The 19188-nt window shown below is 32.9% G+C and overlaps 1 protein-coding gene across 2 annotated transcripts in view; it reads right to left on the reverse strand.

The window, feature by feature from the left end:
• Nucleotides 1-340: 340 nt before the first annotated feature.
• lt (vacuolar protein sorting-associated protein light) overlaps nt 341-19188 on the reverse strand; it is a 246704-nt gene continuing 227856 nt past the window's right edge. For both annotated transcript variants that reach the window (XM_089597622.1, XM_089597621.1), the window contains 2 exons: nt 800-858; nt 341-606 (listed from right to left, as the gene is read on the reverse strand). In XM_089597622.1, the coding sequence (XP_089453748.1) occupies nt 805-858 (54 nt within the window). In that variant the 3' untranslated portion in view covers nt 341-606; nt 800-804. The remainder of the gene's footprint in view (nt 607-799; nt 859-19188) is intronic.

Consider the following 19188-nt stretch of genomic DNA (forward strand, 5'->3'; position numbering starts at 1 on the left):
AATGTTTCAGTAAATTTTTCTTAATTCCACTGGCGTAATAATGACTTTACAAAATGATTCTTGATGACTACTTAATACGACAAAATATCATTGATAGGTACGAAAACAATCACAGCATTAACCTGTTCGTAGAATGCACCTTTCACGTTGTTAATTTCATAAAAATATATTTTAAAAAATTAAGGATGCTTTTTTACTGAAAGTTAATTTAACTTAAAATTGAAAAATTAACTAGAGTTATAAATTCAGCTATTATCTATTATCTAGAGTTTTTAAAACAATTTGAAATAATGTACTGGTTTTTATATTTAAATTAGAATCAGCGCCAATAAACATCAAATGAGCAGCATTTCAATTTATTATTATCTCAATTGTACTTCCGCAGATTATTTGTAATCATCAGTATTCAAAAATGATTCAACCGTCGACAACATGGTTTAACGCCTTTAGCCAATGAGGTTTAAAAACGTGGTTGATCGATTGGTGTGGGTTAACTTATTTGTAGTCACTGTACAGTATTATTTTTAATTGTCTAAATATTGTACAGTTCACATAACTGGTCCAAGTGCAACAACCAATGTGGTATCTCCATCTCTTTGTAGATTCCTAAAACATAAAAGTTAACACTTGACTGTTAAAATTTTAGTTTTTACCAAAAATTCACAGTTGCAGGTTAAAAATAACAGTTTTAATTCCTTTGATGTACATACATAAAGTAATCACATGATATAAGTATGATTGTAATAAAAATTGACTGTATGATATAAAAATGAAAGTCCAATAATATATGTTAACGTACCCATGTTATTTTCTGCTGAGGGTTGTATCTTTTCGTGGATTACATATAATACAATTCTCCTGAAAAATTTAATGAGTGTTTATAATAATGTTTTTGAGTAATTAGGTCATATTTACATAAGTTCTTACATTACAATAAGAAAAATTCATTTAACTTAAATAAAATTTGTTGAATAAATAAGAAAATAAAAAACTTGGCTTAATTTGTCATAGCTTCCAAGTTGGATTTTCTTGTTAAAAATATATGTTATAAATAAATGACGAATGATTATGAAAAAAAAATTACTTATGTTATGTCGATACTAAATTTAAAAATAAATAAAATTTGAAACATTGAGTTATTATAAGGAATCAGACTCAAGTATACTTAATCACTATGAGAAGCATTTAGCTCGTGAAAACAATTATTTGCAAAATTTAAAAAATCTAGGGATCTGAACTTTTTTTTAAATGGCTATGTCTAATAGAGTATATAAAGATTTTAAAAGTCATAAATAACGCTGGAAAATTTTTTATTTATTACGAAAGGTAAGTTGCCTTCTATTATGTTCACTTCAAGTAATTGTAAAAAAGATGTAAAAGTTTAAATATAAACCATTTTTTAACAACTAGTAATACCTAAAGTTCTAATTACTTTTTCAGTTTTTTCTGGATCATGACAATAGCCTACTATCCTAGTTGTCAAGGTCATTTACTCACCATCTCCGTGTGGGAGTGTATTATCGCACTCATTACTAATCACTTATCTAGTATTTTATCTTGAGCATAATTTAAGATCCTATGGTAAGACTTGTTTCTGTACTATACGGTCACAGATTTTTTGTACAAAATTTCTGGTTGAAATATTAAATAGAAAAAATTCTAGAAGCATTATTGTATGACAGTCTCGCGCTACGACATACTTTTTTGTTTGTAACTTGAAAAATCACTGGTTGACTTTGAAGCCTCAAAGTGTTAATAGATTTTACGTCTCGTAAGCTTTAGTTTAATATTCTAGGATTCTATTATTTATGTAAAAGTAATCAGCAAATGAAGATGACAAACTTTAAGGACAAAATTTATCTTTACGAGAAACATATATACATAAGAGAAGCAACAATATTTTCCTATCTTCATTTGTCGAATACTTTTGTATAAATAATAGAGTCCAAGAGCTCAGACGTTTTAGTGCTTAGAGTGCTAGCCTCCTATCTGGAGAAACTTAGGAAATTATGGTTCGAATTCTGTCAAAAATTATCAAGATTTTTAAAGCGAACTTCTTATGTAGGGCCCTCGCTAGACGGAAGTAGGAGAAAGCGTCACTTTTTCTTGCCCCCTTCGTTCCTGTTCGTCCCCTCACCACCGCATGCTCTCTCGACAGCAAGTAGTATAGTATAGCGTATAATATATGCATGTAGTGGCGTGCGCACGCTCTTCCTCTCTCCTCATTCTCTCTCTCTCTCTCTCTCTCTCTCTGCCAACTATACATTTGTGAAGGGGCAGTTGGTATATGTACTGGTATTTATGTAGAAAAAACAAACCCAAACAAAAATTGTAGTTCGGCAGACTGGAGGTTCCCCTTCAGTTACCGAAGTACCGAAAGTTGGCCTACGGTGGCAGCAAGAGGGTGCAAATTTTAAGTCCAAGGTTGGCTGCTGAAATAGTGGAGACCTAACCAAAAATAAAGCTTCTTTTGATGGTAAACATACATACATAAGAGTAGACAAGCATGCATATACTACTGCAACTGAGACGTATAATAATAATTTGAGTCGACAACGAAAAAAAAAATAATGACAAAATACCGAATACATAAACACTTTTTCATTAAAAAAAAAGTAAATCATTTTTTTTACTTAAAGGTAATAAAAAAATTTCATGTTTTGATAAAGCTGTAAATACTGACTGTAAATGTTTTATAATTTTTTTCTTTTATGAAAGTATCATTCCTTATTTAGGGATTTCGTAAGTTCAATAATCTCCTTATTAATTCTAGCTACCCTTCCTTCTTTCCCGTCTTTAGACTTTTTAAAAACTATTTTAAGAGCAGTTAGAAATAGTGTTCCGTCACACTTCAAGCCCGAGGCTGTTGCACATAAGTTTACAAAAGCATCCAAAAAATATGTACACGTAAAGATTTTTAAATACTAATAAGATAAAAACTATAAGCTATTTCAATTAAATATACCTATGCATTTTTAAGGCGTTAAAAAATGTAGAGATGGATCTCTAGGACTTTGTTGCTCTGATTAAGTTATGAGATAAGAGAAAAAAATTTTTTTTTTAATACATATATTTTTTGGGAATTTTAAATCCTAACAGCTTTAAAAAATAGCCCTTTTCGTAGATGATACGAGAGAAACTGCCACTCAACGGCCCTTTCGGGTATAATAGTAAAATAATGCACTCTACTTGTCTAATTGAGATTAAGGAAAACAATACACATACAGCTTTTTTCATTGTAAAGTTGTAATTTTTCATTTAATTTGTTTTCTATGATAATTAATAATTTAATATTAAAATTAACAAGTGCTTATAACTAATTTCTACTAATCTCATAACGAATAATAAGAATACAGGTTTTGGTCACGTGACAATTATTCTCATAATACGGATAATACGTATACGTATAATAGATCAGAGAATAAAATAAAAATCAATTTATAGCTAAAATGTGTAGCATGTAGCTTTGCCTTTAAGAGATGACTCATTATTTTTAGAATTATTACGTGTGTTTGTATGAATCTGTGTAACATATATTTTTGCACCTCAATAATTGTTTTCTATACGTGGAATTATTTTTGGCCTATCTGACTTCCCTTTCGAGATGTGACTTTTTTTCGAATTTTGAGGGATTACGTTGTGACAAAAATTTTTCGACGATTTTTATATCAATTTTTCGTACACGGTATACAAAAGAAAATTTTTTTTCATCATACTACGCCAAACGTAGAAACTTCCATCTCGCTTTGCGGGACGAAAATCCTTTCTCTCAGCGCAGGATTGACGAAAAATAGAATATGCACCACGGTCGGAGGTTAAACAATGCATTAGATTTCACATTAACCACCCTCGGCTTCCCCTCGGGCGTTTATTTACGTGAAATCTAAAACATTCTTAACCTTGCTCACTAGGTGCGTAATATACTATTTTACTCGTTCTTTTCAAGATACAGTCGAAAAAAAAAACTTGGGTGATGTTTGTGCATAGTCTAACCCCTCTATATTTTTCCCCTCAATTATGAAGTTCCCCCTTGGAAAACCCGTAAAAATTGTTATTTTAAGAAAGTTTGCTTCCCTTTCGAGACACAACGTTTTTTCTTGTTTTCAAAGGCAAGGTTGTCGTATTATTCATACTTGTTAGAATATAAGTTAATGTATATTGGTTGTAGCCAGCGACATCTACTGTACGGCATAGATACGATTCGTACAAGACACGATGAAAGCAAGAGTATATATAATTAGGAAGTTTTAGGCAAACTGATTGTGGCCGTTGCTGATTATATCAGGTACGCACGCTCACGTCGTGTCTCTCTCAGTGACATGAGATTAACTGTAAGAATCGTTATTAATCTTTGTTCATTATACTAAATAAACTAGTATATTAGTTAATCCGTTCTCTTTATTGTGTTTGCTACCTCACCATACATTTATTTTAGTTAACAATACTTAATAATTTATGCACGTTTTCTTACATACGTGTATACATATGAACATGTATGTGATGACCGGGACGTGCAACACGTATATATTTATACAATATACATACGTATACTTTGCCTCTAGTATAGGTACAGTTGTTGTTTTTCTCTTTCTTTCTTTTTTCTCCACGCTCGTCGGTTTAGTTTAGCGTTTAGTCGTAGCGTAAAAACAAACATACTAACATACCTATAGTACATATATTCTTATATTATATAGTTATCACGGTGGGGCATTTCACACAACTTTCCACAGCCCACCATTCACCCCAACAGACCACCATTCACCCCCCACTGCCCCCCACAAAATAAGGTAAAAATCTGTCATTTTCTCCCTTATTTTGACACAATTAAGTTTCTCCCATACCTCTACAGCCCTCCACGCACTTTTTCGTGACCCCCACCGCCCCCCACACTACTTTTGGGGAACCTAACAAAGATCATACCGTCTTTCTCAGACTTTGACGTGTATAGAGACGTGTACGTGTCGTATATGGATTAATTAATTATTTTTAATCTGCTTCGTTATTAAATTACTTTATAATAAAATTGTCTTATCACCATGATTTATCTCATCATCAAGAAGAAAGTTAAAGTCATAATTGATATATAGGGGTGTCGCTCCGCAAAGCGTCATTATTGTTATATATTAAATTATAAATTTAACTGTTGTATTATATAGTTAACTGTCTGGTGATTCCAAGAAACGTTCCACCATATAAAACCATTTATATTGATAGTTAAAAGATTAATTTATTTATTTATTTATTTATGTTTTACTGAAAGTCTTTCAATGAAAATGTAATTTAATACATCATGTGAATAATATGTCATGTATATTTTTGTACTGTAAAAATGTTTATGTGTAAAGAATGTTAGGTAATAAGAACATGTTTTTTTTCTCGCAATAAATTTTTTTTATCTATTCTTCCACACGCCCCAAGAGGCAGATAGATGGATTTTTTTTTTTTTTTTTTTTTTTTTATATTATAGTGCTCTACGTCCGGCTCCTTTTTAATAAGGGCACTACTATGGGCACTTAGCACTTGGGAAAGGGACAAGGAAAGGGATGGGAGGCCTCCCATCACTGGGAGGGGGGTAGGGGGAATTAGGCAAATTTGCTGCGAGAAGGTCGCCTAAACCCTCCTCGAGGAGCATTGCGTGGTGAAAAAGCACATGTGAAAGACACAGAGGTACTTTGCCCGTAAAAGTCGCACTGGCCGGGAATTGAACCACGGTCTCCCGCGTGCCAATCCACGACCTAGCCGACCGAGCCACCGCGCGCTCAAGATGGATTTTATACATACGAATAACTAATAACCATTCCATTTATACAACTAAGTACGACCAGAAACCAATTTATATCAATTGTATTTTAATTAATTTGTAAGTATAAAGTTTTTGGTGCGCTAAGCTTTTTTTTGTTAGCGTTTATGATAAACTATGTGTAAAATTTTTATGTGTATGAATTACATTATTTTCTACATGACTTGATAATACCAATACATACATAAATTTAAATTACATTTAGTTTATCATTAATACAAACCGTGAAAGCTTCGCATTAAGATGACTCATTGTATGAGTCAATTTATAAAGCTCTTTCAAACCACGAAGACTTAGATCTATTCCTATTCTGGTTTAAATTAATGTTGAAATTGGTACAGTAGATGAACACAATATACTACGACCTCCCTTTCTTTGAGTCTAACCCTGATTGTATAGTGTTATTAGAATCGGCTGAGAGTTTTGTTTTTCTTTACCGGGGAAACTCTAAGATTAGGAGCCAACTCACAACCGATATTTGAAATTGTATGTTGGAGGGCGGGTTAGTTGCTCAGTGTAAAAGAGTGAGATCACTCTGATTGCCGATTGTTTGAAGAAAATTTACTCAAAGTGGTTTTCATTAAATATTATATAATCTTATCGAATAATCTACTAAACCCTGCAATATTCACAGTGATTCTGTTCGATTATTACTTTATTGATATTTTGATTTGATAAAAGTAAAGTATACTAATTTCTTTTATTTGTCCTGTAACTTTATATTATTCTAAGGAAACTTTTAACATCTTTCTGTCCGCTAAACAAAATTTTGAGCCTCTTTATATGACTTACTTTTGTGCCCGATTTTAGCTTAAAGTAAAAATCTTTTAATATGAATTTTGATTCTTAATTTAAAATAAATAACAGGTTAATAAATTATCTTTTGAACTAACTTTAAATTTTTAAATAGACTCGAAAAATCTTAGGACTCACCATCACTTCTGGAGTAGTAGGTATATCAAGTAAGTATAATTAATTCTTTCTTTCGTGCAATTATTCACTTGTATCTTATAAGGAAATTGTATTTCAATCACTATATAATTCACTGATATAAATCAAACAATAAGCTCAATTTTAAATTAACAATCTAGATTCTTTTATTTTAAATCAACGTATTGTAGTCACGGTAGAACATTTTGATTCTCGCGCTTGAATAAAACTATAGTTTTAATTTTTATTTCACGTATCTATCAATAAGGACATTTAAATGTTCCCGCGCAAATTTTCTTTTACTGACAGTGGATTAGACTATGGCGGATTATTAGCACATCCACGGATTTTTAGTACGAGCTCGATACCTATTCGAAAGAAGTCACGAAGAGCTAGGTCGTCCTTGGGGCCCCGGGTGTCTTGAGCATGGCTCAAATGATCGACCCTGGTACTTAACCTGAGGAGCGTCGTCGCTATCTCTAGTGCTTCGACTACTTGGGGATGCATCGCCTCCACGCTTTAAGCGGTCGAGCACCAAAAGTCCAAGTAGGTACAAGTTAGTAGTAGACGCACCACTGGTATAGTTACACTGATGATATCGCCATCAGCCTTTGTACTCTATCCTTTTCCTCTCGACGTATGCTCGACGTAGTAACTACTGGTGCACCGGAGAGTCCCAGGACTGCGTAGCGGGTGTCCGCGTCCCAGTCTCGCTGGAAAGGATAATTTTTCCCTGCGCGTTGAGTCCTTTTATAGCTAACTTGAAGATAATTCGTCACCGCAATCGACGCTCTCTCTGCGCACAATCAATTCTACGTATTCGCTGATGATCCTTGCGTATATCTAATCTACGTTCCTGCGCGTAATCGACAGCGCGTATCGTGTCTTCCGCGCCAACTTTTTGAATTTTGCTTATGGAATTTCGTATTTTTGTTAGCAATTTTAAGTACAGGTGAAATAAATAAAAGAATATAAATATAAATAAAAAGTATAAATTACAAATTTTTTCGTATTAAAAAATGCCCTCTTGCAATACATTCATGGGATATATTAATAAGTTATTAATTTTGTCTATATATATAAGAATATTTTGATAATATTGTTATTATTAGATAAATTATTACTTATAATCAAAAATTTCTTTCCAAGATATATTTTTAATACCTAAAATATTTTTTCTATCGATTTGAACAAAAATTCCATTTTTATTTTTGCATCTCGATAAAGCCACGTACAATTGACCATGAGAAAATAAAAATTTTTTTAAGTATAATCCCACATTTTCAGAATTTTAACCTTGAGACTTGTTTATAGTCATAGCAAATACTAAAACTAATGGAAATTGTTTTCTATATAAAATAAAAGGTAATAATGAAGTATTATCAATATTTAATGTAATTCTTGGAATAAAAACTTTATTACCAATTTTTTCTTCCGTAACTATGTCGCCTTCTACGTTATACTTCAACAATTCAGTAATTCGCAATCGTCTACTGTTACATAATCCGTCTAATATACTCAAATTTCGAATAAACATTACTATTGTACCTTTTTTTAATTTGAGTTCATGAGGTGGCAAGCCTTCACGAATATTGTTTAATATTTCTATGGGAAAATTTATATAAATATTATCATCTGATTTGTCAGATATATAAGTATAGAACACCTTCATAGGTTGCAGTATCGATGTCGTAATAAGTTTTAGTTTCTCCATTTAATTTACTTAAAATCTTATTGTTTTAAAAAAAAGGTATATTTATTATGTAAAGTTAGTATTAGGTTATTACTAAAACAGTTGCTGTAATTACCAAATGTTTTTGTACAGATATCATCTTTTATCCAGGACTTAGAAATTTTAAATGTTTCTATGTCTCCTTCTTCAATTCTTAATATTCTCAATATAACAATAATTTTCAAAATTCTTTATCACTACAACGGATATTATTTTGTAATCTTAAGATTCTATACAGGTTTTGATAATCAGGTTCCAAGACAAAGCTGTGAGTGGAACATCCTTTTTTTCTAAACCTTGAAGTTAAGAAATTTCAGTTAAATGATTTTAATTATTACGTTTACTTACCTTTAGTCTTAGTTAGAGCTCTTTATACCTCTCAAGTCTAATATCAATCGCAGCTTGGTGATATAAAAATATTTACATTATAATAGTGTTTATACAAGTACCCTGTAAACTGCAAATTTTAGGCTACGGTTACATACAGGTGAAGTAGCCAGAGTCACAGCAGAATAAAAAAAGTCTCCTCACCTCCAGTTTAATCAAAATACATGTTCACGCTCTGACTTCCGTTACCGAGAGGAAAAGTAGTATTGAGTAGTGTTGAGGTGTAATCCACTATAAGGGAGAATCAAAAAATTAATCACTAGAGAGCATCATGTGTTTGTGGAGTACTATATCATACCACTGGCATATGTATATTTAATACGACACCAAGAAATGGCTTGAAATTGAATTAAATTATAACATACTGAATAAAAGATTACACACCCGTTGGTTGTGTAAGTGATTAATGCAACAATTAAATCTGACGGTTTTTTTACTATGCCAATGATGATAGCATATACGTGCATAGTAACACAGCAATGCAGAGCCGTTATACGCACCGTTTGTTTGAATGGTTAGAAAGTATAAAAAAAATTGTCTTCATTTTTATTTTATTTTTACCAAATTAATTCCTCAGTCACTGTCCATTACTTCTAAGCCCCACGATATGATTAATTCAATAGTGAAGTATTTAACTGATTCAAAAGTTGGAAGGTTGGCACGCGAAGCGCAGTGCGCAGGGGGCAGAGCCCCACCGATGTACACACACACACACACACACACATTATAAATCATATGTACATTACAAAATAAGGAAGTGCACGGCAGACATGCGAGAGAGAGAGAGAGAGAGAGAGACGGAGTGGAAGGGAGCTGTGTGTAAGAGAGGAGATTGAGGAAAGGGCTTGGGCCGCAGGGTAGGTGGCTACATTTTTTTGGTAACGCATTTCCCTTCATGCGGCTGTTCACGGCTCAAAAAAGAAGTTTTACTTTAAAAAAAAATATTTCAAAACGGTTGAAGTATAGGAATACGGCAAACGTTGTCAAGGAAAGTCTTAAAACTACTCTAGAACATCTTAAATCAGCTGTTATTATAACAGAAAAACTAAGTATTAAAAATGAGTACTACAGTATACAGTGGAAGGAGGGTTTCGCATCACTGCAATACAGGGAACAGAGAAGAGATGATTTCCGTTGGTAGGTGTAGAAAAGAATTCTAAACAGTGCTCTTAAGAAAATAGCACGGGCGGATCGAAATAGGAATCCCTCAGAAAGCCCAGAAAAATGGCAAAGAGCAGTGACTTTAAAAAAGAAGAGAACTAGCGATGGCGAGAGGGAAGAGGTATCTGCTAATCATAGGAGTGCCCAAACAAAAGGCCGTGACACGATGGCAAAAGTCCTGGTGAATGTCGAAAAAGGACAAACCTTTGCCGGGGTACTTCAATCGATAAGGGCGGGCTTTAACCCTGAAAATAGAGAAGCAGTGGTCCAGAGTGTTTTCGCCATTCAAAAAGGAGATTTGCTCCTAAAAGCCAGACGAGTTAAGGATGTCAAGAAATTTCCTTAACATGTGGAAGAGACAGTAGCGGGCCACGGTGATTACTACTGCATGAAATGTGACGCTTGAGATTCGAGATTCGGACAGTATTTTCGAAGAAGGAGAAATCAAGGAATCCATTAAAAAGGTTGTAGAAAACTGTAGACAAAATTTAAAGGTTCAGCTGCTCAAAGAAAACGCTAAGGGACAAAAAATGGCGCTCGTGACCCTTGACAAAATAGTAGCCAAGGAAATCGAACACGCAGGCCGGGTCAAGGTTGGCTTCGTCTCTTGTCGTATTAAGAAATATCTAGTAGTAACAAGTTGTTTCAAATGTCTGGGGTATAGTCACGTCTCCCATTTCTATAAAGAGGAGAAGGAAGCTATGCTTCAAATGCGGAAGCTGCAACCATCGAAAAAAAGACTGCAGTAGTATAGCACGGTGTTTCCTGTGCAAGACAGGGGACACGAAACATGAAGCCAGCATTGGGAGCTGCTCAATCTTGCCCCGAGTCCCCTAGAACTAAAGCCACGCAGCATGGGGGGTTAAATGGGTATTATTCGTCTAATAAAAAAAATCTACTGAGTCCCACACTACCGCTGTCCCTGCGGTGTGCCCAATGCATTTCCCCTCCCTCCATAAAAACAAAAAAACAAAAAAACACTGGGTTACGGGACCTATGAAAGAAGCAAAGCTTTGATAATTTTTTTGTAAACAAACTTTTTTTTTTTAATTACATCATTTTAGTCAAATTAACATTATTTCATTTAAAAAATATAAAATTTATCAATGCTTGTTTATTATTTTACATTTATAAAAATTTATCGCGCGCACTTCTGCCGTCTTATTTTACATACTTTCAGATTTTTGCGCTGTTTGGGGACGTCACGATTACACAAATTCCCGATCGAAAATTTTAATAAGGCTACTCACCTGAAAAATGGATGACAGAATTTTATGTCTAATTACTTCGGGAAAGCCATACGGCATTCCATATGGTTTTACATACGGTCTTACAAAAGGGATTTTGGATTGGTGATGCCACAATATGTAGTGCCGTATGGAAAAACACATAGCAATACAAATTGAAAAAAAAAAAAAAAATTTGTCATCTAGAAATAACTACAGAATTGTCTAATATACCATACTTTCCAGTTTCAAGTAGTTTTTTTATTACTTGCATAAACAAAGCAACGTCCTTAAGTACTGTTTATGGGTTTTTTTGTAGGTAACAACGTTACCAATACCTTGAATAAAATGGACAAGCATAGTAAAATACTATCCTAATAAGTAATTTTTAAAGAAATTTTAATTATTATAATGTTTAAATTTGTAAAAAGTATTTTAACATGGGATGAAACTTGGCACAATTACTACTTGAATAGTTTTGTATCAGTCCTATAAGTTTTGTTGACATGTTTTATTTACGTGTTAGTTTTTAATGCTGATTCGGCAGCCATTCTATAGGAGCGTTCCCATGTTCAACACGATTTTTCGTTGTCTTATTTCTCAATATATGATATTATAACACGTGCCAAAAAAAATATGAAAGGATTTAGAATAGTATAAATATAACTATTTTTAATTTTCATAAAATTCTGTCATTATTTCATATGAGTAGGCAACGTCCTTAACGAGCAAAAAAATGCATAAGTATATCGTGCTTAAAAATTACTATAATCAAAGAAGATAATTTAAGTGTTTTTAAAGTAAATGTTTTTTAAAATGATCAAAGTTCTATCCACTTATTACGTAATAAATCATTTAATTTTTGTAATCGACAGCTGTTTTCTTTAAATTTCGAAAAGTTCTGAAAATTCTATAGAAAATTATTCTGTAAACTGTACCTATATAGGTACACACAATTATTACATATATATGTAGACAAACTTGGACGTCTAGGTAGTGCCGACCTCTTCCCCGGTAACATCATGCCATGAACATAACGTTTTGAAACCAGTGTAAGTACCGAATCTTTCACAGCGATGCAAAATTCAAACGTTTTTTACGGTTAACGTCTTATGGTTATGATTCATCATGATTTTTTAGCTTCTACTTTGCCTTTTTTAATATTATCTCTAGTAGTTTTGAATACTTTTAATCTTCACAAACCTTTTAAAGCTTACGCTAATTTTTCTACATTCTGTTTAAAATTCGTCATCCGTGATTTGTTCCTCTTGATTCTTCTGAAAAACTTCCTCACAATCGTTATTATGTGAGTTATTCTTATTTAAGTTGACGAAGGAATGGGTTTCTTTTATTGTTGACACGTTTCAATAAAATCAGTAGAAATTATGTGTCTGGCAGTGAGACGGTACAAACGCATTGGGATTGAAGGCACCTCCTCTTTAACATCTCAAATTAGTGTGCTCAACACTGACTTGGTTACAAAGATTAGTAGCTAATTGAAAGTTAAGATGGTTTAATTTATTTAATACCAGTAATTAGTTGTAACAAATAATTGGTAGAGCTTTTTGTCTATTTTCGAGCTGAATTTTATCCATATCAAAGTTTATCTTTCATTAAATTGCATGCACCAAAAATTGAAAACTCGCGTACATATAGTAAGCTGAATAAATGCACCAACTCCAGAGACGTAGGATACCATTGATTACAGGACTACGAGCACCTGCTTTCTAGACTGGCTCATGAACTAAATACTCATCATTAATAAAGAGCAAATATGCAAAAAATTGTTATAATTTAATGTTTTGTACATACATAATTGATAAAAATACGATGATTTAATGATACATGCTACGAGTTCAGCATTACAATGTAACATACTAAGGGTTGAAATTTAAAAAATTGATTGCAATATACAATCGTATTCTCCAGTATAATCATTCACAAGAAAACTGATAAATAAAATACATCATTCTTTTTATGTTTGCAAAAAATAAAATGAATGAAAAAATGAATCACATTCTGTTGACATTTTTCTTTCATTATAAGGAGCCCGTAAAATTTCACAAATTTCATATTTATGTTTATCAATACCAAACATTTTGTAATTTTAACTAAAAATTTTCCGTACTCATAAACTATGATTGCATAATGTGAAAAATCATAATTATATGACACTAAGATACTAAACCTTAACAAAATCTTGTTATGTGTATTAATGCCAGAATGAATTCTATTAAATAAATTAGGTGTAATCGGTTTGATATTTTAATTCAATATGTCATGTTATCAAAAAGAGTAGCCACTAGAGTATAAATTTTAACAAAGAATGAAAGAAATTATTATCTAGCCACCCGGGCTGTCTCAAGCTTATCGCAACTCAATAATATATAAAGCCAAAATTCAAAAAACGTTGTAATCGCTAACCACAAAAACTACTGAATCGATTTTGCAAAAATTTCGCATTTAAATTCTTGATCCTTCCTAAATGGTTTTCTTATGGTTTTTTTTTCAAATTAAATAATTCACAATAATAATAAATAAGCATAAAGTTGTACAAAAAAATGATAGCTTTGTACTTTAGTTCAGTAGGATTCACTAAGTAGTGTTGAAGTAAAATAGAAGCCACCTGCAATCAAAGTTAGTGAGTCTGGTAATAATACTTCCAAATAGAATGACGAGTACCGTAGTCATTCACTGGTCGTACGTCAAGAACAGAGCTGTTAATCGTGCAGCTAGGTATTCTGGCGTAATACTGAGAGACATATGACCAGAGCACAGCCAACTCTAACGTCTAAAGGTACCGTAGCCATTTTTCTGACTAACCTGGTGTTGCCGAAGCACCTTTTGCAACAACAGCAAGCTAAGAAGAAAAATCTTAAGAAATTTGGGCAGTTATATTTGCTGGAAATACTCATTATCAGCCTCTGACTAAAAGTATCACCGCTGGCTCTTTTCAAAGCTATCATTAATCGTTAAGTTTAAATATCTGTTCTTTTTAGGGTATCGAACGTAAAATTATATCGCTAAATAATATCTTTTTTAACTATTATTTTCGAAAAATATCTTGAAGCTAATTCCAACAACGATTTATCCACTAATAGACTACATAAAGCCGGCCACTTGTAAATCAAGTCAGTTATTCATTAGCAGACTTTACCAGCAGAGTTGTATATCGCAAGACTCGGAACCCTGACCAACGAGGACCCTACATTACTTTCTTGATTCGAAGCATTCAACCAGGAATCACGGATTCTCTCCGAGGCCTGCACTTGGTGAACCTAATAGTAAGGCTATAAAGGACAAACAATTTTGAGCAAACAGGGTAGTTACTCTAGGACGTTTACCATACAAGCAAAGATAATTTTTTTTACTGTTCAATGTACCAAATGTTTATTTAGAAACATTTATGGCTGAAATTTTATATACATTTTATTGACAGTTAAAACTGCGAGTTCCTTAAGTTTTACTTGAAAAGGGTCTTCTACATAGACAAAATAAAATGTTAACAAAATACTAATTATTAAGAATGTGAAAGATTTTTTTGCTGTACTTCCTAATACGTTATTCATCAAACTACACTGATATTTAGTATATACATGTTTATTGGTACACTGATTACGAATAGGACAGTCAGTATGAGCGCAAGTGACCACAAGTAACTCAAAATAACGATCGACAGGAAAAAATTGAACAATTATACGATTGTAGTTAATAACGTTTTTATTAAACACTATTTTGGAAATACAGTTTTTATAGCTTTTAAAGTTTGATTAAATGGGTCTGTTTTGAATTTTTTAACAATGACACCCCACAAATTCACATAAGTGATTAGCAAGATGATCTTTTCTGACGCCCCCGTGCTAACTAAGCTATTCATTCTACTTTAAGCTATTGAAGTAAAAGCCTCACTATCTTATTTCACTCTCCTTTTGTTGGTAAAATTCTAGAAAAAAAACTCGCGTGTTATTTGCGTCATTTTCTGAGAACTAACACATATACGCACATGTATATTTGTAGTATCATGATGACATAATTGTCTGTTTTGGAAATTTTGGCTAGCAAAGCGTAGATTAGTAGATCTTCTATATTTTTCTATTAATATTCTATAGTTATACTATTCAAATTATAATTTTATCATGACAAATAGTGGGAAAGTTGACACCATACATACTATTTATGGAATACTATGGATTTTTAGACCGTAAATTCTGATAAAAGAAATAACGTGGTCTGTAGTAGCCACTACTATGCATTCTAATTACATGTAGTTTTAAGGTCTGTACTTACACCATAAGGAGATAGCAAAAATGTTTGATAATTTAATCCATTTCTTCTACTTTGGGCATTTTTTAAACATTTGAACGTTTACTACGCCATAAGTAGGAGAAATAGAATTCACACCTGGTGCTCATTTAACCAGGGTAAGCACAAAAATTTCTGCAGGCCCTCTTTCGCAGGTCTCTAGCACGAGGTGCTTGCCCTGGAGACAAGCGCCACCAGGTACGAAAACTACTATTTCTTATTTTGGATGTTTTTAAGGATCGGGTGTACCCTTAGTAGAAAAAATAGGGTTCACACCTGGTGCACATCCAACCAGGGCAAGCACATGTCACCTGGTGCTTGCCTCGGAGACATATAGCACCAGGTACGAAGCTAACTTATTTTCATGAGCATAGGGTTGTATCTCAACATGATCTGCTTGCCAAGTCATATTTAAGCCACTCACGTTAAATTTCGGGCGAGGATAGTTACGTCTAACAGACTTATAAAGTTCCTCAATAACCCCCTCCATGTCTTAAGTTTCTAGATTAATAGTTGTTGTCAAAGCCCGAGTAAATAGAAATTCTTTTTCTAAGTTGTCTGTGACAGTTTAAATATTGTCAATTTTTTCAACAATAATTTAAAGTCTTCGATCTAAATAAGCATAATTTACCGCATCCTGAAGCTGTATCGGTTTTGCAACATTGCACAATCTCTTGTTATTCAAATCATACTAGCCATCTGGAGTAAGTCCAAATCTCATGCCCGGAGGGCCTCCAACGCTACCACCCTCAGTTTTACCCAACTTACGTCCGATACGTCAACGTTTATGCTAATACTGAGTTCAAGATTGATTATCAGCTTGACATATAATACCACCTTCTCGCAACTCCATGATAATCGAATGAATTTCATTTGAATGGCTAGAATTACCAGCTGATCTCTCAGCAACTAGCAATTGAAGGCGATCAACTAGCTCATTGGGACCATCCCAATATACGTAGTCTGTCTGCGTATTTAAGCGTGCAACTTTTAGTTGTGGTAATGCACCGCCTATTTTTTGCAACCTTATCAAACATTGGTCCAATTACTTTATTAAATTTCATACTATTCTGATTTCGTACACTTGCATTTTGTCAAATTTTTTACTATGTACGCTGTAAGTTTCCAAAAGAAGATGATAATTTATTAAATCTTAAATCTCGATAAGATTTTTATCAAAATTTTTTTTAATAAGCAGTTCCATCAATCCAACAGTTATAGGATATTTTTTACGATTTATTTGAATTTGATTATTATCAAAACTTATTTTTAAATTACTTAGCATACAAACTCCTCTTTTCGTACACCATAAATCTAATTGGTCCAATTTATTTTGATCCAATATTTGAAAATACAACTTAATATCATCAGATGAATTACGCTTGGTGTCATCATACTCAACTACTATGGCGTAGCCTCCTAAAGTACTATCCAAAGAAACATTGATGTCATCAGTGCTATGACTCATAGGGGTTTGAGACTTTTGATTAAGAAAAGTAAGATTGGCTAGATTGGTAGCACCATCACTAGAAACATGAGCGTCACTATCATAAATAATAGATGACTGTAACAGTGGAGATTTATGAGCATGTTTTTTTTTCTGCATGCGTTTATCCAACTTTTTTTTAACAACTAACGGTATTTGCGTCATTTCATGATATTCATTTCCTTTATGTCATTATTCATTTCCTTTTAAAGAAATGTCACTCTCTTCTAAAAAAAAGAGGGAAAGGAAAATCAGCGCTCGTGTGCTTGTGTGTGCGCGCGTACTGGCGAGTCGACTAATATTTCATTTATTGTAATTAATTTCACTGGCTTTGCATAGATACCTCACCCTCTCCTCTTTGATTCATTTTACTAAAATTTAGTTAAGAATTATACATTAAACAAACAAAATTTTTCTCACCAAATCAAAAACAAGGTAAGCAAGCATACATTTTTTAGTGCCTCGGGTAAAGAGGGTGGTATTCAGGGAAAATCAATGCATTTATTATATCGTTTGCTAACGTTTTCTTGTTACTGTGCGCGTTATGGCGGTCAAGTTTGTAACTTGCTTATACCCATAATCAGCGCCAAGCGAAGCTTTGTGGTCTAACGACCCATAACAGATAGCAATTGAAATTTTTCGTAGTTAAAGCTGGAGGAAGTATAGAAAGCCTCGTTCACCAAGTGTATAATGTAAGAAGATATATGTAAGCAGTAACTGTATACAGCCTAATGCCTTTATACACATGTGTGTGTATATATATACATACACATATGGGACGTTCCACGTCAACCGGGCCACCGCTGGTAACAAAAATTGTAAAGCTTTAAAGAATCGTGCAAGGGCTTAAAATGTTTGTATTGAGAACCTCCTTCAAATGTCGAGTGGCATATTGATAAATTCAATATGACTGGTCCAATACGGCAGCTAGAAGCCGTAGAAGAATCATGAGTCCAGCAAAAAAAGGTTGTAAAAATGAAAATTCGCAACGGACCAGGTAGTTTTATAGCCAAAATTGTACCTAATAGATGCCCCTGAAGAACTTGTGTGGTTAGTAGACAAAATCCGAAATGGCGGATTCAGTATGGAGGTCCAATATCCAATATGGTTTCCGAATTCTTAAAAATCAATCGATTTATACCAAATTCGGTGTACGGATGTTTCATAGGTCACTGATCACGAATTTAAGGTCAGATTTACTAAATTCGAAATGGCAGATTCAAGATGGCCGACAAAATTTTCAAAAATCAACTGATTTGTACAAAATTTGGTATAAGGGTGATTTTGACGCCGTTGATTACGAACCAAAAGACAGACTTCTAAAAGTAAAGATGGTGGACTCTACATTACAAAAATTTAAGAACTCAGTCCATTATATTTGATCGGTCACATTGAATTTTTCAAAGTGCCATGTGGATTTTCTAAGCTCATGTGTTTCAAAATATTTTAAGCCCTTGCACGATTATTTTTAAACATGTCAATTTGTTCCCACCAGGCCAACTCTGGGAGTGCAAATTTTAAAGCTTTAAAAAATCGAGCAAGGGCTTTAAATGTTTGTTTTGAAAAGCTCATTTAAACGTTAAATGGTATTTTGAGAATTTTTCAAATGGTACCTTGAAAATATTTAGAAAAATGTGATAATTCTTAATAATTAAACATAAAAGTGTTTTAGAATGACATATGGTTTTCACATAATCATATGATTTTTAAAATGGCTGTTGAAATTGTCAGTACTAAATTATCGTATCTCAAGAGGAATGGTACGAAAGAATGAATGACAAATCATAATTAGTATCACAAGCCATATTATTTATTTGAGGATTGAACATTTAAAGCTCTGATTTTACGTAAGTTTTTTTACAAAAAATTTTTTGTTTAACAAATACATAATGAATTCAGTGAATTAGTTTGTCGATATCGAAACCGTAAGTAAATCATATTAATATTATATTATAGTTATAGGGCTCACAGCATCTGAATATTTTTTAACTACTAATAATTTTTTTGTGTTCATGGAAAATGCGTGACCTTTATGGATATTCTTGACAGGTGGAGCAACTGACACCACGCTAGTAGATATTTGAAATGTAAGATAAGCGTAAGAGTGGAATAACATTTTTTTTATTAACAACCAGACACCTAAACTGACACTACTCTAATAGGA

The sequence above is a fragment of the Copidosoma floridanum genome, unplaced genomic scaffold (genome assembly GCF_036245765.1).
Source record: "Copidosoma floridanum isolate Cflo_tuat_1 unplaced genomic scaffold, Cflo_Japanese_pri ptg000034l, whole genome shotgun sequence".
NCBI lineage: Eukaryota > Metazoa > Arthropoda > Insecta > Hymenoptera > Encyrtidae > Copidosoma > Copidosoma floridanum.